Here is a 25,362-nt window from a genome sequence, read left to right as displayed (position 1 = left end):
AAATGTCATAACTAAGTCATTGTTGGTAAGAGATTAACATACGAAGAAATAAATGATGGGTGTAGAAAACAACAAGACGTTTTGAATTCAATATTCATAGTATTATCACAGAATAGATTTAATTCTGATTTCGATTTTTTTCGTGTAACATTATCATTGTTTTAGGAAACGCCGTCTGACATGATGTCGGTCATCTCAAATCGTGCTCGGTGCGCAATATGGATTTTTATAATAATAATATATTAATATGCAAAGGCGGCTCGTGGGTTTTAATGAAGAGTGCACTGTGCACATCCAAAAAAAATATCTATAAATATTATTGTTTTATATTAATTGTTTACAATTATTATTGCCGCTGCTTATCAGCTAATAATCGGAATATAATAAATGGCTTTGTGAGTAAAAGTGAGAGTAAAAATAAATTATTAATGCCGACGCACGACGGCGACATCCAAAATGATTGGCTGAAAATAATTTAATTGGTTATGAACGCATCAATAACACGGATTGCGTGTTTTGACTTTGTTTTTAGTTTTTACACAGTACAAGCTACAAATTACCGTGTACAGCGATTGTGTACACTACTAAACATATATCATACCGATACCCATGATTAACTAACTAGTTAGTTAATCATGTCGAATGTCGATCACAGAATAATAAAAATAATAATAATAATAATAATATTAATAATAATTATTCTGTGTGTCGATACCGTTCCGGCACTGATAACCGCTCGGTTGTTTGGCCTTCGAAATAACCCAATCCAAACATTATATTATTTTCATATTCCGAAATATTCTATATTTCTATTTTGAAATATAATATCAATAACAATACAAATTCTTGTTTCTATTATTTTGATTTATTGTGTATGCCGCTTGTGTTAGATAATAACTGCCAGCCGCCACTGATAATATTATATTATGTCTAATATTGTTAGGCCACAGATGCGGGGACATTCCGACATGATATAAAACAATAAAATTAAACGATGTTGGCACTATGGACTATGAGCAACAGTACTACACTGGCGTGTACGGGTCGGCATGGGACCAACTGCTCTAAGCTCGCACTATTATATAATTGTATATTTCATTTCAATGTTCAGTGGACAGTGTTCACTCGCATATTTACACAGTTCGTTTCTCTGTCCGCACTCCTTCACGTCTTCGTGATTTTTGCTTATATTATAAGTATATATTATCAAATATTTATTATTCAGTCAAGAGTATCTATGATTGCCGGATAATTTATAATAGATTAATAGGCTGACGCTGATTTCTGGCTTCGGCGCCGGTAATTATTTGATTGACTAACTGCGTTCTACGATTTATTCATTTTTCAGTAGTATAATAACTCCTATTACGTCTTGCGAAACGGTAATGCATTCTGTATATAATATAGTAAGTACTTTAACGTATAATGTATGTTGTTTATTAAGTTTTAGGTGACTAGTACTAGTAGTACTATTAAGTAATTACCCTCAATGGTAATAAATAATAATACTCGGGATAAAGACGATTACCTATTATACATGGTTAATTTTCATTTGAGTAGTTATTATGTATCACTTTTAATACTTTAACGCATCACTTGTCATTTGATTTCTGTATTTGTGTATACGTTCATTGTTTGGTGGGTCCAAAATCCCCATCGATGATCAATGCACTGTTCGATTAATAAATATTAATTTTTTAGTAATTTGTGTATGTTAAAAAGTAAATTTATTATTATCTATAGTTCACAGTTTTAAGTATAAAGTTAACATCATTTTACAAACAGTTCTTATGTTTATAGCCATTATCAAAGGTACACACAACAATATTTGTTCACATACCTACTAAAGTATAATCAGCTATAATATTTTTAATTGTATCCATCACCTAAAAGTGTTAAAAGAGGACGCCACATTGTATTGTCTCTGTCTTACATACAACATAGCAAATTTTTGTTCAATGAAATCAATTTTATGCTGTTAGCTTTAATATTGGAATCAATTTACTTATTATTAAACTTAAGGGTAATAATATTATCTAGGGCATCTCATAAGCTTTTAATAATATTTTAATTTTTAAGTGAGTTTACAAGCATTTTAAAGTTTTAAAATGTTATATAACTATAACTCGCTTAAAAATTAAAATATATAAGCTAACAGCATGAAATTGATTTTTCTGAATAAAAATTTGCAATATTGTATGTATATGCAACGGAGACAGCACATGCGAGTGCCATCATCAGACCTAATATTATAAATGTGTGGTCAATTAACTTTTATTAGGTTTATCCACCAATATATCTACCAACAATAATTACATTTTACACATTTTTGAAATTGTTTTTAAAGATCACCTTATCATTGCTTATTGGACATTTATCATAAGTGGTGAATTTATTTGAACCAGACTCATTCAGTCATAGAAACACTCAATAGTATAATCATAATTCATAAACCTGTGTCTAATTAATAATTAATATATATACATTTTTAAACTGAGGAAATAGTTCAGTCATAAAATAATTGTTATCATAACAGATGTTTTGTTAATTTTTTGGAGGCATTGAGATGGTTATCAATAGTATGTACATTTTGACCTGTAACTCAGACGTGTTTGGAGGTAACGATAAGAATATTGTCTTGGATAGATAAAAGTATATTATATAATCATAAGACTTCTTATAAAATATAATGTCTTGTATAGTCGTATTATTACTCTAAGATTATTTTATATATTATATCATGTATTTTGTTATGTATCTCAACATTCATAAGAATAAATCATTTTTCCATGGAGTAGAGGTAAATTAAATAATATCTAATACCTTTGAAAACATACTCATAATATTATAAACAGTATGGTTGTGGAAGGTGAAACATTAAAAGCATAAAACTTATAACATACTTGTTCAGCTGCTACTTCAGCTACATCTTACCAGCACACAACATACTCTAGGAAATGAATATGTTGGCTATAATTACAAACACATTCAAGAAGAAAATATTGTTTTGGAACAGCTATATATCAACTCGTATTGAAATCATGGTTTGATACGGGTTTGTACATTTCCTTGGTATACCACACATGTAACTTCTTAAACGTTTAATATTGAACCAACAATACATATCAGTATATTCTAATTTTATACTGGTTTGTAGTCTTAGCCTAACACATTTCTAGATATTATAACTATTATAATATTACTCTATGAGAGTAATATATAGTGACATAATAATATGATATATGATAGTATATATTTGGAATATGAGCCATATAGTTAAAAAAAAAACCCCCCCAATATTCATAGATACAGAATGTTTAAATTTTCTATACAATGAATAATTTCAAAAATATTTTAGGAATAAGATATTTTCAATTTCTTAAAAAAAAAAATTTATATATGCTGATGAAAATTTATGAATGGGTGGGTGTAAACAGAGCTGTAGCTAGGGCTTGGCAAAACTGGCCCAGGCCACCAGGCCAGGGGCGCAACGAAAAAAAGGGCGCAAAATCCAGAATACAATATACCATATATTATACCATTTATTAATAACATACATTTTATTTATAATATGGGTAAAATAATTATACTAGAATATCTACGCTATAGTACTTTATTATGGCGTATTGTGTACAAAAATATTACAACTTGCAAGTGTTTACAAAATAATAAACATAATGATTTTCAAAATCGATTATTATTGTTAACTCATAGCTGCATGTTTAATTTAAAATTAGGATTCTAAATGTTTTATTTTAATATTTTAAAGACCTTCATCAATTTATTCATATTTATGGGTGGTAGATAACTACTCCTTTTTTAGCATTTAGTCTTTTTGTATCAGTCATGAAGGAAACACTTGTGAAAGAAGTTTTAGTAAACTGACAATTATTAAGAACTATCTAAGATAGGGGCGTCAGTTGGGGTATTGCAGGGTAGCTTATGCATACCTAAAATTTATCAAGATCCAATCTGGCCTGACTATTTTTCTGCGCCGGGTAAAAATTATTCTTTTTTTATATATAATTGGTCTTAAGCATTCGACATTTTTGGCCATAAGTTGTAATAGGTGGTAATGAACACTTTTTTGACATATTTAATGTATTTGACAGGCACCAGCAACCCGCGGCCCTCTAATTATATTTCATGGTGTTTAAAATTTCAATTTTATATCTTAAATTGATATAAATAAAATTTAATCATGACTATTACATAACAATGTGCAATGTTTTTTTTAAATATTTTGTATTTGACTATATAAATGCTGACTTTCTGTTTTATTTTTCATACTATCTATAAAATATAAATAATTAAATTTAAAATAAAATAATATAGATAGGCATTAACCTGGGATTATTAGATATATATGTATTATATTAAATCATTGTATTGATGAAGAATTAAATGTTTGAGCTTTGCGAGAAAATTTTTTTTTTGTAATAACTATAGTATATTATAATATATTGGCCTGCTTTGTTAGCATACCTTTCAAAAAGTTGAAATGACGCCCTCGATTTAAGGTCTACAATGTCACAAGAAAAATTGACGAATATGAGTATTATATTAATTGAACGTGAATTGGTTTCAAACATTAATTTAAAAAATGTTATAGATGAATTTGGTACTAAAAAAGCACGAAAAGTGAAATTTTGAAATGTATAAAAGTACAATTATTTTTTAAATTATTATAAAAGGTTATAATAAGTTTTGCAGTGTTTTTTTTCTTATTAAATATAATAATTATTATAATGGCTAATAAAAATAAAATAAAATAACAAATGTCTATATGTGTAAGTACGTGGGGGGGGGGGGGGTTAACAATTTTTAAAACGGCGGAAATATTTTAAATGGCCAAGAGTGCAAAGGAATATTGCTACGGCTCTGGGTGTAAATGCTTGAAAATTTAATACAAGATTTTTACAAGTTTTTTATTTCCCAATTAAAAAATAGAGGAAATTTATTCTTACAATATTTTTTTATAAACATTTAAAATTATATTGTAGTTAGAAATGCATAAAAAATTTTCTGTTTATACCTAAGATTTTAAAATTGTGTAAAAGAATTTATACATTTAACAACCTATATTAATACATAATATTTCTATTGGAAAGTCAAATTTTTTGAGTGTTTGGATTTATAATTTTCATGATATTGGATATTTACTCTTATGATAACTATTTCTCCTCAAATAATTTTTGTTTTTTTGTTGTAATTCAAAAACAAATATTTGTGAATTTTTGAAATTTTAATTAAATATTTATTTAGTTTATATTACCATTTTTTATTCATGGTATAATTTACAACATATTTTAACTCTTTCCAAGCCATTTATAGGCATGAGAAATTTTTTTTTTTTTTAGATGTTGATAAAAATTATTTAGTGGGTCAAAATTTTCTAAAATTTAATACAAGATCCCTTATAAGTTGTTCATATATTGGTATAATATTTTCAAAAAGTTGTGACAGTTGTTACACTTTAATTTTATATGCATTTAAAGTTCAAAATCATGGAAATTTCAAACTTCAAGTATTTTATAATAAAAAAATTATAAAATCTTCAAATATATAATAATTAGGGCACAGATGTTGTTGCATTTATAATTTTTTTTCTACTGTTTCAATTAATTGATTAGTAAGTTTAAAATTTGTGTTATGCAAGTACGAACTAAAATCTAAAAAATTTAAGTGCAATTTTATAGAATTTACTCATTTATACATGTTTTTTTATAATTTCACTTTTTTAAAACTTTTTAAACGGTTTTATAAAAATTTCATGAAATAAGATTGTCAAATTGCTTTAATTCTCAAGTACATAATGTATTGATGTATATTGCAGTTTAAATTACTTATTGTCTATCCATATTTTTATATATATATAGGTATAGTCGAAACGATAGTTTGATTAATTTTAGAATCGTATCATTTTCGTTATACTGCAATTTTTGTATTTGCAATGAGTACAGATAATATACATTTAACACAAAAATAATTGTTCAGATTTGGATGAAATTATATATTTTAAAATGAATATTGTTCGTTATTTTGTTATAATTCAAAAACATGTGTGGGGACATAAAACTTAAATGTATATCATGAATTTTACTGTACGCAATGAAATATCAAGATATAGATAAGTTTTAAGATATTATCTATAATTTTTTTATACTATAACTTTCTTATTCACACAGGGGAGTGATTTAGGGTGAGGTGGAGGATAGATCCCACTCCAGAGCCTTATTTTACTAATATTTTTCAACATTTATAATTTAATGGTAGGTAATCCAAGTATCATATTATAAATAATTGTTAATTGTGCTTATTTATAGTTGTTTTTTTTTTAGAAATGATATAGTTTACAGTTTTCTATTCCTCTCCCCTCTAGGAAAATTTCTAATAATGTCACTGTATTCACATGGTTTTACGATATTTGCCTTATGTCAGTATTAATTCAAAAGTTGGGATAAAGTATCGTTTAACTGTATTAGTAATAGTACATACTATTATAATAATTAGTTACTAATAATATGATTAAGGCAATGTTTTCAGAAAAAGTAAAACAAATTAATATGTATATAAAAAATTAATGTACTTAAAAATGAAATATACTTAGTGATATAAGCTGATAGACCTCTGCTCAGAATAATTTTTTTGTATACAATGATATATTTATATGTGTTTTGAACTTCATTATCATGTAAAACATTTATAAGTTAAGTAGTTTTAAAGTTTCATACAAATAATTAACATATAGGTTTTCTAAGAAATAAATTATATCACACAGTATTTATATTTTAGAAGTTTATTAGGTGAGTGTTAAATTTCTAATTAAATTGATTTAAAGTATTTAAAATTAAAGAATTGATAAATGGTCTATAACTTTAAAAAATAAATAATTACAAAATCAATTAAATAAAGTATAAACAATTCTAGGTATTCATATTTAAAAAAATATTACAATGCTTTGTTTAATGTTTATACTTAGTTATAATTTACTATAGTATGTATTTAATACTGTTACAGGACTCAAATGTAAATCTGTGACTAGCCATAGTTAGAGAAATATCATGTTTAATAAAAGACATAGAGACAAGAATGACCATCAAGGTCAAAACTACCATACTAGAAAATCCAGAGTGAATGAAAAAAAAACCCAATTTGATTTTAAGTCGCTTAATCAACAAAATGGACAGTCGCATTCAAGTGGTTCCAATTCAAAGGAAAAACAACATTCAGATAATGGAGAAGAAAACTGGAGAAAAAATCAAAATCATGAAAACAGACAATCACAGTGGACATCAATACATAATTCAGAAAATCGACAAAAAAATTGGAAAGTTAATAAAAACTCAGAAAATAGACGAGAAACAGCGAGAAACAATGAATTTAAGCAAAAACAAGACTTTGATAATGACAATAATAATAAAAATTGTAAAAAAAAGTTTACTTTTGGATTCAATCGCCTTGAAGAATTATGTAGTAAAGAACCTTCTGAGATTGTATTTGTGATGTCTAATAAAACTAATGGGTTCATGGATTTATTCAAACAAGATAAAGATCCGGATTGGATATTTTTGCTTATGAAAGTTTCAGCCAAGATTTGTTCTTCAGAATTAATGCAAAATAAAATTTGTTTACTAACAGAATTAACATGTAATGAATTTTTTAGTCATATAAAATCCTATATACTGAGTACACCTACAGAAAAAAATAAAAATCGATGCAACAATATGAATACATTTTATGAAGATTGCTTAGTAGTTTTTCAATCTATAACTACATTATTTCCAAAAACAGCGGAAGAAAAATTGAAAGAGATAATAGTTAGTAGTAATATTGCTTTAACTGGTATTAAAACTTATTGTGATCATATTAAAATAAATGAAACTACAATCATTGAAATGAATGGACTATTAAAAAAACTGAATGAAACTAAAGTGACCAATGAATTAAAATTGAAAGAAAAATGTATGATTGAAAACTTGGCTCATATTATGCCTCCTCCCGAAAATTTTAGGGAACTTACAGTATATCCAACCGCAATTGATCTTGAATATGGTGAACCATTTTTACGACCGAATATCTCAAAAGGAGCTTATCAAAACGTAGAACACTATTTGGACGTTCAATTTCGTCTTTTACGTGAAGATTTTATTGCTCCACTTCGAGAAGGAATACATTTTTATAAAGAATTAATAAATGATCAACGCCAACCTCAACGTCGAAAAAAAATCAATAATATCCGTATTTATCGAGATGTTGAATTTCAAAAAAAGGGTGAATTTGTTCGTGATAAATATGGTTATTCAATAAACTTTGACATAAAAAAAAAATTGAAAATCAACTGGGAAATGGCTAAACGTTTCATGTATGGTTCTTTGTTGCTATTTACTGTTAATGATTTTAAAACTTTTTTTTTGGGTATTGTTTTGGAGCGTAAGATTGAACTTTTGAAACAAGGAAAATTGATTGTAGAATTATTAGAAAATGCAAAACCTTTATTTAATACATCTCTTACTATGGTAGAGAGTGAAGTCTTTTTTGAACCATATAAATGCTCAATGGAAGCTCTTAAAAATATTAATGCTCATAATTTTCCAATGGAGAAATATATAATATCAGCTTCTAAAATAGTAGATTATCCATATTACTTAGATACATTGCCTGAACCATTTTATTCAATTGACGATTCCCAAAAATTCTATCTACTGAATAATCTTGATTGGCCCACTAAAGAACAGCTACAACTTGATAAAATGCAATTCAAAGCATTCAAAGCAGCACTAACTCAAGAATTTACTATTATACAAGGTCCCCCTGGCACAGGAAAAACATTTATTGGTTTAAAAATTATGAAAACAATTATAAATAATTTATATAACAAACCATGTCTTTCTAAACCAATTTTAGTAGTTTGCTACACTAACCATGCGTTAGATCAATTCATGGAAGGTATTTTAAATTTCACAAACAAAGTTATAAGAATTGGTGGTCAATCTAAATCCAAAATAATAGAAGAATACAGTTTAAGAAATATCACTCGCATGTACAAAAGATCCATTACCACTAATAGAGGTCTAAGAAATGTTCAAGATCAAGTTAAAACAACTATGGATAACATAAATTATTTTAAGAAATGTAGTGATATTGTAGGATACAATGCGGGAATTTTAGAGTTATCGCTATTAAAAAATGGTATGCCTGAAATATATCATCATTTTTTTAATACTACCTTAGATCTTCTTTCTTGGTTATTTCAAGATCCTAATTATTTCAATGTAGACCCAATTGGGTTTATAACTGGAATTAGCCCCGATTTGATTAACAAAGTTTTTCATTCTGAAAAATTGTTGAAAATTGAAAAAGAAGCAATTGTAGAAGATGATGAAGATATTCGATATGAACCAGATTATTTAGATATAGAACATGATTATAAAGATATTGTTATTTATAGTATAACTTTAGATGACATTAAACATGCTTGCAAGGAACTTCTCGAAAACAATATACAATTAGAGAATTTATCAAATTTGGATTTAAATTACTACAATGAATCTGAAGAAGCCAAATTCAACTTTGATATAATGGAAAAGATACATGATTATTTTGAAAATATGTTGAATCTTGCTAATGTTTATGTGGAACTACCAAAATCAGTTAAAGATTTAAATAAATTAAGTATGGCTCAAAGATGGTCTTTATATTTTTGTTGGGTACGAGAAACAAAAGAGATGTTTGATCCAAAAATAATGAAATATGAAGAAAAGTATATTCAAGTTTATAAGCAATATTCTGAATTAAGGGAGTTAGAAAACATAGAGTTATTAAATAAAATGCATGTAATAGCATTAACTACTACTGGTGCAGCTAAACATAGAATAATGCTGGAAGGTCTAGAGTCGCCAATCGGTATATTATATTATAATTTATTTTTTTATTTTTTATTAATTTAATAGTTGTTTTTAATTTGTAGTTGTTGTTGAAGAAGCTGCTGAAGTTTTGGAGGCACACATAATTTCGTCATTAACAAGGCATTGTCAACATCTTATATTGATAGGTATTTATATTTAAAAAATAATGTTGAAAATTAATGTAACAAATAATTATTTTTTATTTTATAGGTGACCACAAACAACTTCGTCCTAGTAATGCAGTTTACAAACTGGCCAAAGATTTTAATTTTGATATTTCACTGTTTGAACGTATGGTTAATAATGAAGTACCTTGTTACATGTTGGGTGAACAACATAGAATGCGTCCTGAAATAGCATCCCTTATAACTCCATCGATCTATAATGAATTGAACAATCATATTTCTGTCAACAATAGAGAACACATTCGTGGTGTTAACAAAGATGTGTTCTTCCTAAACCATAATGTGTATGAAAAAGAAGTATGTTATTTGGTTCTATTTCATTACAATTTAATTTAATTAATACTATATTTCTGAGTATTTAGGTTGAAGAAATTTCAAGCAAAAGTAATGACCATGAAGCCAGATTTTTAATTATGTTTGCCAGGCATTTAGTTTTACAAGGATATACAACAAATCAAGTGACAATATTAACAACTTACAGTGGTCAATTATTTCTAATTCGTTCAGTAAGTTAACATGCTTTTATCAATTTGTATGACAGTCTATTTTTGTTTTTCTTGTCTAAATAATACAAATTATTGTACATATTTAATCTGTATTATTATTATGTTGATGTATGCATGATGTTTGCAAATTTTGTGTTAATGAGAGAAATCTTAAAACAAGTAAATAAAAGACTGGAAGAGTAGTGCTCGTAAGTTAATGGCTAAGAATTGGTCTGAATAAAACAGAGGCAATCATAATATATGATTTCTGAAGATTTGATATACTGGTTGGATTGATAGGTTCAAATACTTTGGATCGATAATACAAAAGAAGACATTAAAAATATATGATTAAGTATGGATGGATAAAGTAGATAGAAGAATCTGGTGTTTTGAGTACACAAGGAAGCGGATAAGATTAAATAGAAGATTTTTAGATTTTGTCTAGATCAGAATGTTGGACAGCAGGCAAGAAAACAAAAAATTAGCGTAGTAGAAATGAAAATGAAAATGGGTATGTAAAATGATTAAGGAAAGTAGCATAAGGTTTTCCTTCTTTTTGATAAATCAATAATGTTAAATAAATTTAATAGTGGCTGATTAGAAAAGGGATAAAGACTTTTGAGGAGACTCTGAATGTGATGGGAGGATTGTGTTCAAGGCCAGCCCAATGCGGTGGTAGCAAAATAGACAGCAGCCTAGGGCGGAAAATTTCGAATGAATCAATTTGATTTAATTATATTCAACGATTTTTGTATTGGTCGCGTCAAGTGAAACAAGTTTTTCCTACTTAAAAATCATTAACAACTATTTGAGGTCTTCTATGGACCAAGAAAGATTCAGTGATCTTGCTACAATTTCTATTGAAAAAGAAGTGATAAAAAAATCAACTGATTTTGCACAAGAAAAAGTTCAAACAATAAATTTCATTTAATATATTTTTAATTTTGAAGTTCTATGATATTTTTTTCAATGTATAAATTAATACTTATTGTTAATGTATGATAACGATAATGAATGTATAATGTCGGTTATAAATATAATTTGTATTATTTCAAAACATTTTTTTTTTTAATAAAAACGGGTTTATTATTAAAAAATTAATATCCATATTTTATATAACCCCCTCCTCTCTAAAATATAAACTTTTAAATAGGGTATCATAACCTAGAGTTGCCTAGGGTGGCAAAAACCTAAGGCTGGCCCTGATTGTGCCAAGAAAGATGTAGCAGACTTCTTAAGATTGGTATATGTTAGGGAAAAATTGTGATGTATAGAGACAGTTATGTTTTGATGTATGGTCTATAGGCAAAAAAAAAAAATATATCGATATTAATTTTAAATAATAAAATACTTAAGTATGATAAATTAATGGTTTAATATATTTTTAGTTACGAAAAAAACATTCAATATTAGAAGGTATGAAAATAACTGTTGTTGATAACTATCAGGGCGAAGAAAGTGATATCATATTGCTATCATTAGTTAGAAGTAATGAAAATGGAAATGTTGGTTTTTTAAAAACGGAGAACAGAATATGTGTTGCATTATCAAGAGCAAAATATGGATTTTACATAATGGGTAACATGAACAATTTGTATAATTCTTGTAATTTGTGGAAACAAATAAAAGAAACATTGGTAAATCAGGGTTCATATGGTAAATATATTTTTATTTAGTTTTTGTTAGATACATTTTAATTTTTCTACTTAATGTTTAAAGGTGACGAATTATCTTTAGAATGTGCTATACATTTTGGTATTAGAACAAAGGTTTCAAAGAGTGAAGATTTTAATATAATAATGGAAGGCGGTTGTACCATGTTGTGTAAATCATTGTTATTATGTGGTCATTATTGTTCAAGTATATGTCATTCTTATGACCGTGAACATTTGGAAATAAAATGCAGGGAGCCTTGTAACAAGTAAAATTTTTTAAGATCTTATTTATAATTTTTAGAAAATATTTTTAATTGTCTTGCAATCGTATATATGTATCATAGGTCCTGTGATTATAATCATCCATGTACAAAAATATGTTATATGGATTGTGGAGAGTGCCCCGTACTTATGACAAAAGATTTACCATGTGGTCATCTGTCGACATTACCATGCTATGTTGATATTGATACTTATCAGTGTGAAGAAATGGTTGGAGTTTTAGTATTGCACTTCTTACATTGTTTAATATATTATTTTAATTAAAAATTGTCCTTAAACTTAAATTTAGGTGGAAAAAGTGCTAGATGAATGTGGTCATAAAATCATGAAAAAGTGTTTTGACAAAAGTCCAAATTGTTCAGTTAAATGTTATAATCGGTTAGATTGTGGTCATGCTTGTGAGCGCAATTGTCACAAGACTGATGATCCAGACCACGAAAAGGTAATCTAGTTTATTTAAATGTATTTTTTATTGTAATATATAGCAATAAATGTATTATTTTAAAAATTTCATTTACAGTACATGTGCTTAAAACCTTGTGAAAATATTAATAACAAATGCTCTTTAAATCACAAATGTAAAAAGATGTGTTATGAAGATTGTGCATCATGTACAGTTAAAGTTAAAAAAACTTTGCCTTGTGGGCACATAAAAAATGATGTACCTTGTGGATTAAATTCTAATGAAATTAAATGCAATCTTCCGTGTATTCGTCCTTTAAAATGTGATCATAAGTGTCTAGCTAAATGCTATGAACCATGTAAACCTTGCGAAGAATTAGTAAGTTAAATATTTTCTTCTGTCTATCTATTTGTTTATTCTATATTTTTTTTTTCAGGTAAAAAAGGTGATACCAGGCTGTGATCATTCAATCACAATAAAATGTAAAACAAAACCTGAACGTAAGCATTGCACCAAGCAATGTGATCGAATTTTAATTTGTGGACATAAATGTAAGAATTTATGTGCAAATGAATGCATCCCCGAAGAATGTAAAGAACTGGTGTTGCAAAAACATAGTAAACTCGCTTGTGGTCATAATAAAGTTTGGGTCCTTTGCTGTGACAAAGATAAAGGTAATATATCATTTGATTATTATAAGTATTATAAATATTGAAAAATTAGTATGTTTAATTAAAAATGTTACAGTAATAATATGATGGTTTTTGATTATATATTATTATATTTTTTTTAATATGTCTTTAAGATTGGTATATAGTAATGTATTCTTGATTTAAATAAAAATATTACTAAGATGTATTTGTATAGCAGTGAATAAAAGGTGTCTTTAATATTGGTATTGGTTGGCATCCTCTTTTTATGTATATCCCTTTATAGAAAATAAGCGAGTGAAAATAATGATTTTATAATATTAAATTAAAATTTCAATTCTAAAAAAATGTATCTAGTTTTTGAAAATTTTTTATAAAGCTTAAAATATATGTTATTTATTGTACACACACACACACCCACACACATATTAGTTATGATTAATTATTTTGCTATTTATTTATTACAATATATCAGCGGTTCTCAAACTGTGTGAGAGTAATCTAGGGGCTCCGTGGCTCCCTGAGGATATCTGTATTAATTAAATTTAAATTATTAAATTATTATTATATTTCTTAGTTACATTTTTATTTTTATAATCAATATTATTTGGACCGTACCAATATTTATTATTTTAAACGTTTAAAACTTTAAAATATTTATAAATATATATATTTATATATCTCGACTATTGAGCACAAGACTGTTCACAATTTTGTGTGAAGATATGGGAAGTGTGCACAAATCGCTACTTTACCATACCGAAGTAAGATGGCTTTCTCGGGGAAAAACACTTGTACGCTTACTCGCATTGCGCAATGAATTGTACATTTTTTTCACCGATCACCCATTTAATTTACTTACTGATAAAATTTGGTTATTTCGACTTAGTTACTTGGCTGATATTTTCACAAAATTAAATGAAGTGAACTTATCAATACAAGGTAAAATTACCATCGTTTTCACGACAAATGAAATTCGAGCTTTAAAAAAAAAAATTAATTTTTGGGCTGTGTGTTTTTCTCAATATAAAATTGATAGTTTTCCTTTGTTAAAGGAATATTTAAAATCGATTGATGGTACTATTGAAGATTTTGATGAAATATATGGCGAAATTGAACAACATTTAAATGAAATACTATCGTCATTAGAAAAATATTTTCCAGAAAGTAAAGATATAGAATTTATCCAACGATATAATTGGGTTAAAAACCCGTTTTTAATCAATGATAAGCCCGAAGATTTATCTATAACGGAGTATGAAGAATTTATTGAAATGACCACCGATTGATCTTTAAAAACTTTATTTGATAAAATATCATTAACAGATTTTTGGTGCAGTAGCAGTATTACTAACGAATATCAATCTCTGGCTAAAAAAGCTATCTTAGCACTTCTTCCTTTTGCAACAACATATCTGTGAAACCGGATTTTCATCATATGCATCAACGAAAACCAAATATCGTAATAAATTGGATGCTGAAGCAAATATGCGCATTCAACTCTCGCCTATCAAGCCAAATATAAAAATACTGGTCAATAAAAAAAGCCAACATCATGGATCACATTAATAAATAAATAAATTTCTAAAATATTATGTTCTTTTTTCTTATTAAATTAATATTAATTGAATAATTTGTATATACTCGTATTTCACAGAAAATAAAAATAAAAAGCAAATCATTTACAATTGACATCATTTTTTTATGAATTTTTGTTGTCTCATATAGACATTTCTGATTTTTGGGGCTCCGTAATTTTTTTTAGAAATATAAGGGCTCCGCGAACAAAAAAGTTTGAGAACCGCTGCAATATATAAAACAAAAAATATGATCTTATTGATTTTGACTGTTACATTTATCTGTTTTTTATGTAATACCTATATTCTGTAAATTTATAAATTTAATTAATAAATAATATTATTTGTTATAGAGTTCCGGCTGAATAGCCAATATTTACTTGATAAATGCCGTGAACCGTGTTTACAGAAATTAAATTGTGGTGATATTTGTTTGGGCACATGTGGAGAATGTAAGCAAGGTCGATTACATATTCCTTGCAGTGAAGTTTGCAACAAAATTAACCCATGTAATCATACGTATGTGTATATTTTCATTAAATAACTGGATTAATTAATAAAATATTAATCTTTTTACAGTTGTAAATTCCCTTGTAAGGAACGGTGTCCTCCTTGCAATCAAAAATGTATTTATTCTTGTGTCCATTCTAAATGCCCTCGTGTGTGTGGTAACCTTTGTGCACCGTGTAAGGTAATGTATAATCAATAAAAACAAAAAGTGTATAGGTAATTTTTTAAATATATTATTTATCTGTTGATGTTAATAACAGGAAAAATGTGTATGGGAGTGTCCACATTTGAAATGCACCCAAATATGTAATGAAATTTGTGATCGAGAACCATGTTATGAGTCTTGCACATTAAAGTTGAAATGTGGGCATGAATGTATAGGTTTTTGTGGTGAACCGTGTCCTCCTCTATGTCGTATTTGTCAAGAAGAAGAAGTGACCACAATTATTTTTGGCAATGAAGATGAACCAAATGCAAGGTAAATTTATTTGGAAGGAATACTATAAACATTTTGTATTTTTTTTCATATATATCTTAGAAATTTACTGTGAAAATTTAATTTAATTGTTCATTTGTATGTTTTTGTTGAAACTTGAGTTTCATTACTTTGTCATAATAAACAAAGGTTAGTTTTATCATTATATATTGTTACAACAATAAATATATGTCATGTCTTAGAAATTAGAATTAAAAATATTCTTTGTGTGTATCATTAGCTGTAATTTACATGTAAATTAAGTAATGCGTATTTTTTTTTATTATATTTCAGATTTGTTTACTTAGAAGATTGTAAACACACCATTGAATCGGAAGCTTTATCTAAATGGATGAATCAAAACGATAAAGAAATATGTTTGAAACAGTGTCCTATGTGTAAGACACCAATTTTAAGAACCCAACGTTTCATGAACCAAGTAAAAGTTATAATAGAGGACATTTCAATAATAAAATCCAAACAGTATGGAGAATTAGATGCTATTAAACAAGGAAAAAAAGAAATCATTAAATCATTAAAATCCTTGGATATTAATTTTGATTCAAATTATTTTAGTGGTCAGAATAATGGATATGATAATATCAAACATCTATGGGATGCATTTTGCCAACCTTTAATAGCTTCATTAAAATATAGAAAAAAGACGCGTTTGAACTTCTCATTACCTGCAAAAGATATAGAATCTTTAAATTTTGTCGTTGATTTGTTTAAAACTACTTCAAAATTTAAAAAAAGAATTGAAGAAATCAATGACACCCAAAAAAAACATATAATCACTAACCACTTTAAGTGGTTACTTGAAGTTGCTTTTACTTATCCTAGACAATTATCTAACCAACAAAAACACAATATAAATATGGAAGTTGCAAGAGGTGCTAGGATATTACATTTATTTGAAATCATGTCTACTCCAAAGTATAAGATGGCATGTGGACAAAAGATACAAAATTCTTATACAACTGAATTAGTAGACTTAGTAGAAAATATGGAGGCTTTATTAATGTCATGTAAAACATATACCGTTGATAGTGAAACAGACATAGACATAATAACCAAATTAATTAATGATAAATTTGATGGATTGGCAATTATTACTGATGAAGAGAGAAAGATGATACATGATGCAATGTCCACCAGTTTTCTAGATGGCTATAGAAGTCAGGGTCATTGGTGCAAGTGTCCTAATGGACACATCTATGTTATCACAGAATGTGGAGGGCCAATGCAAGAGGCTGTTTGTCCTGAATGTAAAGTACGAATTGGAGGGCAAAACCACAGACATGCTCCAGGCGTAACAGTGGCTTCAGAAATGGATGGTGCTAATCATCTCATGTTTCAAACTTGATTATTTTAATAACTTATTTACTCAAAAATATTATTTTAACAGTTTATATTTTACTTTTAATTTTACAAACCATTTGATTTAATTACATTTTTATAATATTTTGTTGTTATTTTGAAATTAATATTCTTGTGCAAAATTTATATGGAATTTGGGAATCTAATAATATAGTGCAACGACTGGCTATTTCACTTTTAATAAAATAATTAAGACATATAATAATGTTCTTGTTCTTACATCATTATAAAAATGACTTGCTATAATAATTTATATTGGTAGATATTTGATAGGTGTTTACTGTACGTATAATATTCTTCAGTTAAACTAATAATAAAATATTAAAAATTACTAATTAATTAAATATAAAAAACAAATTTGTATTAAACATGTTTAATACCTAACTGTGGTCTTTGATATCAAGTCCTGTTAACTAAGCTTTTTATTTTAATATTAGTTCTTCTAAAAACTGTATTTTTTGGTCAATGGTTAAAGCTAAAATAAAGTCAATTTATAGAAAACGCTAAAAAAGCAATTAAAAATATCATTTAACACTGACTGCTGGTTTGACCTGAGTGATTTCCCTATGCTGAACATTTTTTGTAATAATAATAGTAAGTATAATAAAAATTTTAAATATAAAAAATTCCCGGAATCTCAAACCTCTGCAAATTAAACAATTTCAACCGTTTATCTGTGCGGCACAAATAGTTTGTTGTATGCTGGTATTATTGGGAGTTCAAAAAATAATACAGGTTGTCGATGTCAGCAGTTAAAGTATTAACATTGATTATAGAATAGTCTATTCTATAATCAATGGTATTAATATAAAATATAAATGGTATTATTTTAATAAATTACGATTATTAACTATTATGATACAGTGAACGGTTTTATGTTCAAAATAGCCTCTCCAAATATAAAACCAAACATCAAAAAAGAGTAGAAACTTAAAAAAATAATATACCTAATATTTAATAACATTAATTCTTATTTCTAAATGTATAAGATGACAAAATTATGGACGTGATAACTTCATAACAACTTCATTATTTTGTGAAATACCTGTATAATAAATTATTAGTTATAAATAAATATATTATATACACTGTATATATGTTTGAATTTCTTTGCACGAAATTGTAGATATTTATTTATTTATTTAAAATTGATTAAAATTATTAAATTTAAATAATTATAAAAAAAAAAAACAAGTTTAGATAGCTTAATATGCTAGTATGTTAAATTCTTGGTTTTTAAACATATTTTAATACAAAGTAATAAACTATAATTTTATATACAATTTAAAAAAAATTTGTTAACCTTTATATATATTTTGGTACTCAGTTTTTAATATTGGCTAGTATGAATCTATATTAAATACTGATATTTTGTTATTTTTGAATACATATTAGTATAATTTATTATGACGTATACTTAATCAATGGTAATATTAACGCCAGTGGCATAGCCATTGCGATGGTTGAGGGGGTAGCAGCCCCCTCTCCAAAAAAAATATCAAGAAAATTTAAAAATTATTTTAATTTTAAATGGTTTATGAAAATCACTACAAAAATTTATCAACCTTCTCCAAAAAAAAAATCCTAGCTACGCCACTGATTAATGTATTTACTTTAAATAGAAATGTTATGTCACAGTTAAACTAAAGTAAAATTCATTATTAACACAGTGTGACTAAACTTTTCTGAGTAGGTACCTATAATATTTAATGATATAATATGATATATGTATTAACATAGATAAGTAACATCTAACTACAGTAACTATTTACATACATTCCTACTAAATTTTTAAATGTTTTCTAATTTATGTTTTTATTCTTAGTAATTATGATTGTTGGGAAGAGTAGCCAGTCCTCCTCACCTGTATATGCTTAGTCTAAATGTCTAATATTATGCTAAATGTTTTTTGCACAAATTGATAACCTATCTACCTAATACATTTTGGCTTTGTACTTAACATAGTTATTTTTAATGACTCATAAATTGATATATTTAGGTATTTTAATATAGTGAAAATTCTATATAACATAAATATTATAATATAATTTTTAGTTTGATTTATAACCTATTAATCATTAATTCTTTATAGTGTATTAGTCAGCAGTCACTCAATAACGAAACAATATTTTATGTTTCATAATAGAATGTAGTGAGTAATGAGTAAATATATTCATATTAATACAATATAAATACTTATATTAATCTACTTTTAATTATTATTCTATATAGTATATACGTATATATACTATATATGAATTAAGACCGTAATCACCACGAACTAAGATATCTTAAAGATATCACTAATCGATTATTCCGATGCAGTTAAGAGGACGCCATACCCGTATGTTTTGTCTCTGTCTTACTAACGTACATCATAACAAATTTTCGTTCAGCAGAATACATTTTGTGACGTTAACTTCAATATTAGAGTAAATTTACCTATTATCAAATTTAAAGGAAAGAATTTTATCTAGACAATGACATATGCTTTTAAAGATATTATTATTTTAAAGTGAGTTACAGTTATGTAAAATATAACAACTTTAAAATGTTCATAACTCACTGTAAAATGATAATATAAATAAAATCATATGTCATTGTCTAGATAATATTCTTATCTTTAAATTTGATAATAGGTAAATTTACTCTAATATTAAAGCTAACGTCACAAAATGTATTCTGCTGAACGAAAATGTGTTATGACTTATGCATGTTATGATATACGTTAGTAAGACAGAGACAAAACATGCGGGTATGGCGTCCTCTTAACAAAGCAAAATAACTGTGTGTAAATATATGCTATTGCTATACATAGATAGGTTAAAAAGTAGGTATTTTCAGTCATCATTTCCTTTGAGTAAAATATTTACTTATTAGATATGTTTATTAATGTCCTACGTTCATATCGGCGAATGGCGATACAACATAATATTAACAATGTGCAATCCATTTGATCAGGTTCATTTTTGAAGTAGTGATTTTAGGGTTTAAATCAAACTTTTTATCTAGTGATTATTAATTATAAGTTTGAATCGTATGATAATAAATTAATAATAAAATTTCGGAAAAGGTTATTGCAGTAGGTGTTCGAACATCGATCCTCTTGGCGCGTTTCAGCCGGGTCAAAGGCCACTACAACACAAGTGACAGTCCGGTCATCACACTTGTCTATTTCCCTCCCGAGTGGTCAAGCTGTGATCGCCGCGAACTTGTCGCCGCTGTCTCGGTCGACGCGTGAACTTGCGCCAGTTTTCACACCTTTTCTGAATATCGTCAAAACCGGTCACCGTGTGTTGTTGCCGCGGTAAGCCCGAGACCTTTTTGTTATACGTGTGTGCCCGGTTGCGTTGTCCGGTGGCATAAAACCACGTGTTTATTACGACTTTTAAGCGGCGTTTATATAAACTTACGTTTTTCTATTTAATATCGTGGCATTGTGTGCGACCCGATATATAATTGTATCATATTCTGCTGATACTCAACGTGTGATCACTTTTTTGCCCAGCTATCGGCCAGGGTGTAACGTACCTTTTTCGGTCGTTGTAATACATACACTATTTTGTATACGAGTATATACATATTATATCAGTATATTATACGTATACTGATTTACGTCGTCAAGCTTATCCTAATATTCGATTATACCAGTGAAGTTTCCCAACTTGGACCCGGGAAAGTTTGGATCGACACCACTACTAGATATCAGGTCTATTTTTTATATTGTATTATTATATACCCTTTTTTTTTATTGCCGTACAGGTAAATTAATTATTCCATGTTATAATTTAGTATTTATATTTTATATTATTTATTATTATAATTGTTTATATGTTATTATTATTTTAGGGCCCCGTGTTGTTATAATATTTTTTATAGTTGAGTGCGACAGTGTCGTCTTTATTATTATATATAAATATTGAGACTTCACAATTGATTTGTTGTCATAATAATTTATTATTCTATATTGGTAACCTAATTCAAAGTCCACGCGAGTCGCGGCAAACAACTGCTCATACATCGCAAGATTTGTTGCGGCGACCAATCAGTAGGTAAGTGGTAGATATAATATATGGTTGCAATTGCATCCAAAAACCACACAGTTTATTTTCATTGTATAATTATGATATATTTATAAAAAAAATGACTTGTAAAATTGTTGTACATAGTTTTGTAATTAAATAAATTACATAAATTTGTAATTACTAATTAATATTATAATGCATTTCTACAATTCACAATAATTTTTACAAGGACTTTTTTATCGCGGTATTATCCTAATTCCTAATATCAAATATTTGTTGCCTATAAAAAATGATCAGGACAAAATACATTTGGCTGACATATTTTTTGGTCAAGTTCTTAAAAAAATTTTTTATGATAAATAATTCTTGGTTAATATATATTTTTCGGATGTTGATATTCGTTGTTTCTGTAAAAATACTGTACTTTTCGAATAGGTACCTATATTTTTTTTGTAATTTATTTTTGGTCCTTCGAATATTTTACTATAGGCTATATCTACCTATACTATAGCCAGGGGTGTTCCCATAGGGTATACTACATATACGCCGTATACTCTCAAGATTTTTTTTCAATATTATGGGTAACTGCGTATACCCATAAATCCATAATACATGCGTATTTGATGATATAGTATACTCTCAAAAAAATTCATGGGAACACCACTGACTATAGCTATAGTCTACTGTACCGAGCATAATATACTATTATATAGACATATAGTATTATACTAATTATACTATATAGCATTGATTTTATAATATCATATTTTAAAATCAATGTTATATAGGTATCGTGTAAATCATAAATACTTAATGTTAAAGTATAATATAAGTACCTATATAATCAAAGTGTAATTATAAAAAAAGTTTTTATATCTATTTAGTCCAGCGGCGGTTATTTATGACTTTCTAGAGAAAGGTGAATTTCAATAATTATTATTAGATAGTATTATACCAAACTCGATTCAGGTAGGTATTGCCTTTTACTTTGTAAGTACCTACCTACCTACTTAATATAGTCTCTGTAACTTATCAATTTCAATTACCTATTTTTGATAGTCATATACTCATATTTAAATGCATTTAAATCACTTAGGTACAGTCTCACGTGAAGTTAGAAAGTATTTTATTATTTATTACATATATACTCAAATATCTACCATCTATATTGGTTTGATAAAAATTAAATAACAAATCGTGAAACATAATACAGTGGCGCCATTTGAGTTTATATAACTATTATAAATAGGGGTGCCAAAATTAAGCAGGCCAATTTTTTTTTCGTCAGGCCACTTTTTTCAAGATAATAGATACAATCAATACAGATGGTTTGTGTGTAAGTCGATTGTATGGGGTAAAACTCTTGAAGGGTATATTTTAATGAATTCAAATTCAAATACAATATTCCATACAAAATACATTAGTTTTTTAAATTAACTATGCTATTCTAGTTTTTATTTTAGAAATCTATCTACTGCTTCGTTAGTCGTCTAAATCTATTTTGTTAACATCTTATTTTTCTATCACTATGACCATTAAATCACTTAATCATTTGTCACCCATTGAAGACATAATAATTACTATACTATGATACTATGTGTAACACTGTAACCGTAGTCCCTAGGTAGTCTGTAACAACATCATAGAAATGTTAGAAATATAGAATTATTCTGAATTACAAGCATAATTATATGATGGAATATCCATATACGACGATACGTACCTATTATATATTTATATATACCTATATTTAAACTATATTTTATTATACCCGCATTTATACATAATAACAAAAAAAAACATTATCTGGAAAGTTAGAAATAGCTTTGATCAATGATCATAGACGTATAATTCATGCTATAATCTAATAAGAATCTAAAAATAATAAATATTATGCATTATTATTTATTACCTATCTACATACATAATAATATTATACTATTTATTTTATATTTATATTTTATACCTACGCATTACAATATAGTATTCATAATAATTAAAATATATTTTAATTTTTACTCATAGGGGCCATAGGCCATCGCCCATGCGCCGTCGGCGCATTGTAATTTTTAATCCAGGCCAATATGACTAGGAAAAAAATAGAGGAGCCTGTAAAGTATACCCTGCGTCCCCTCCCAAATGGCGCCCCTGACATAATAGATCATAAAAAAAATCATACCCCCTAAAACGTTAAATAGGAGATACATAACTATTATGCGGCGTTTACTAGTTGCGGTCGAAATCAAAAACTACGTACTAGTTGCAGTTAACCAATTAAAAGGTTACCTATTAATTGCGGTCACTGTTTGCGCTGTTATAATTCAATAGTGGGATAAAAAAACAAAAATATATAAGTATTTCAATGTATAGTATTTTTATATTTCAAAAACAAAAGTGATCGACTTCAGTTAACAAACTACGGTGACGCTTAATAATCATTTAATATTACTATATAGTATATTATATAGTATAAGCTTCGTTATATATTTTTGGTCCAACGATTAAATTATAATATATGTTTAGTATTTATATCTTGCATTATAAATTAAAATGTTCAAAGAAATAGTAATAAATTTAAAATTATAATAATATATCTTAGAAATAATATGGCTGTATAAATAATAAGTTGAATAGTTGAAATAATATAGTTACCAAACCTAGGTATTTGTCAATTTCTGTAAAATAGCCAACATATTATACAAAATTAATTTTGTATTGCATAGGTATTATATATTTATTTAAATTTTTATTATTTTGTTCGGTAATTCTTATTTTTATCTTTTTCTACTGCAGTGTAGATCTCATTAACTCTAAAACACATCTTCAACTTCTTCATCACTTGAAAATTGTAGATTGTAGATAAAAAACCGATTTGAAAACTACTATGTGAACTAGAAATTAGAATTTTAACTATTTATATACTTATAGTTCATATATTAACAATATTAACTTAAACTTGAACTACCAATTACCTTTTAAAAATAACTTTCTATCACTATAAATAATTTGTAAGTGATCATTTTTATAATTTTCATTAGCTTAAATTATTTTTTATTAAATCTTGAAAAATATATATATATGACCGTGTAAAATTAGATTAATAAATTAGGAAAACAAAGAAGTATTTAAATTATGCAGATTATTAGATAATACGTAAACTTTAATTTACTTTAATTCTAACGTTGTTTTATTGTTATTAGTTATTACAAATTATATATAGGTACATAAGCTACAAGCATAGACTATCTGAATAAAATATACGATGACCAAAGATATAATGATTTTTGCCTTATTTCTTTTTTGGTTTTTTGAATTAAATTACCAATTTATTACAATGATTTTATTGTATAGGTATTTTCATAAATTTATGAGTATTTATATTGGTAACAATATTGTAGTAACTTATAGATACTTTAGATACTTATCTATGTGTAGTATAATTGGTATTTGGTACATAGTGATAGTTGTATATAGCCCGTATAGGCACATTTATTTTTAACACAAAATTATTAGAAATAGAAAATATATAAATATAATACATATTATAATAGGTAACATAAATACATTTTCTTAGACATAATTTTTTTTTTAACTTTTTTTTAAATATTTTTACTACGGAAACATGTAAAATAACTTTTTTTGTTTTTTCGCTATTTAAATACTTATGTCTTATTTATATATGCCTAAAATTCCGAACCCTATTATTGACGTTCCTAGTTTACTACGTAAGTTTAAATACTAAAATAGGTATAGAGGAGTGTGGTAGCGGAAGGAATTACTCAAGAACAAATATTTAATTGCCTACCGATATTATGCAATTTACT

The 25,362-nt window shown here is 26.8% G+C and overlaps 2 protein-coding genes across 3 annotated transcripts; both read left to right on the top strand.

The window, feature by feature from the left end:
* Nucleotides 1-1,050: 1,050 nt before the first annotated feature.
* Nucleotides 1,051-17,718, top strand: LOC132923777 (NFX1-type zinc finger-containing protein 1-like). 2 transcript variants are annotated; one of them, XM_060987740.1, is made up of 15 exons: nt 1,051-1,382; nt 7,021-9,906; nt 9,971-10,054; nt 10,119-10,390; nt 10,456-10,599; nt 11,970-12,237; nt 12,301-12,502; nt 12,581-12,728; nt 12,808-12,960; nt 13,039-13,299; nt 13,358-13,595; nt 15,502-15,667; nt 15,728-15,839; nt 15,919-16,136; nt 16,428-17,718. In XM_060987740.1, the coding sequence occupies exons 2-15, from the start codon at nt 7,065-7,067 to the stop codon at nt 17,497-17,499; spliced, it is 6,180 nt and encodes a 2,059-aa protein (XP_060843723.1). In that variant the 5' UTR covers nt 1,051-1,382; nt 7,021-7,064; the 3' UTR covers nt 17,500-17,718. The 2 variants fall into 2 exon arrangements, with proteins under 2 accessions (XP_060843723.1, XP_060843722.1); XM_060987739.1 differs by having other exon boundaries at nt 1,051-1,406.
* LOC132926852 (zinc finger BED domain-containing protein 5-like) lies at nt 13,649-15,468 on the top strand. Its single transcript, XM_060991265.1, has 2 exons — nt 13,649-14,826; nt 14,898-15,468. Exons 1-2 carry the CDS (start codon nt 14,297-14,299, stop codon nt 14,911-14,913), a joined length of 546 nt encoding a protein of 181 aa, XP_060847248.1. The 5' UTR covers nt 13,649-14,296; the 3' UTR covers nt 14,914-15,468.
* Nucleotides 17,719-25,362: the final 7,644 nt, after the last annotated feature.

This window comes from Rhopalosiphum padi, chromosome 3 (assembly GCF_020882245.1).
Source record: "Rhopalosiphum padi isolate XX-2018 chromosome 3, ASM2088224v1, whole genome shotgun sequence".
Lineage (NCBI taxonomy): Eukaryota > Metazoa > Arthropoda > Insecta > Hemiptera > Aphididae > Rhopalosiphum > Rhopalosiphum padi.
The sequence above is the reverse complement of the archived record's forward strand: the minus strand, read 5'-3'. Positions and strand labels throughout refer to the sequence as shown.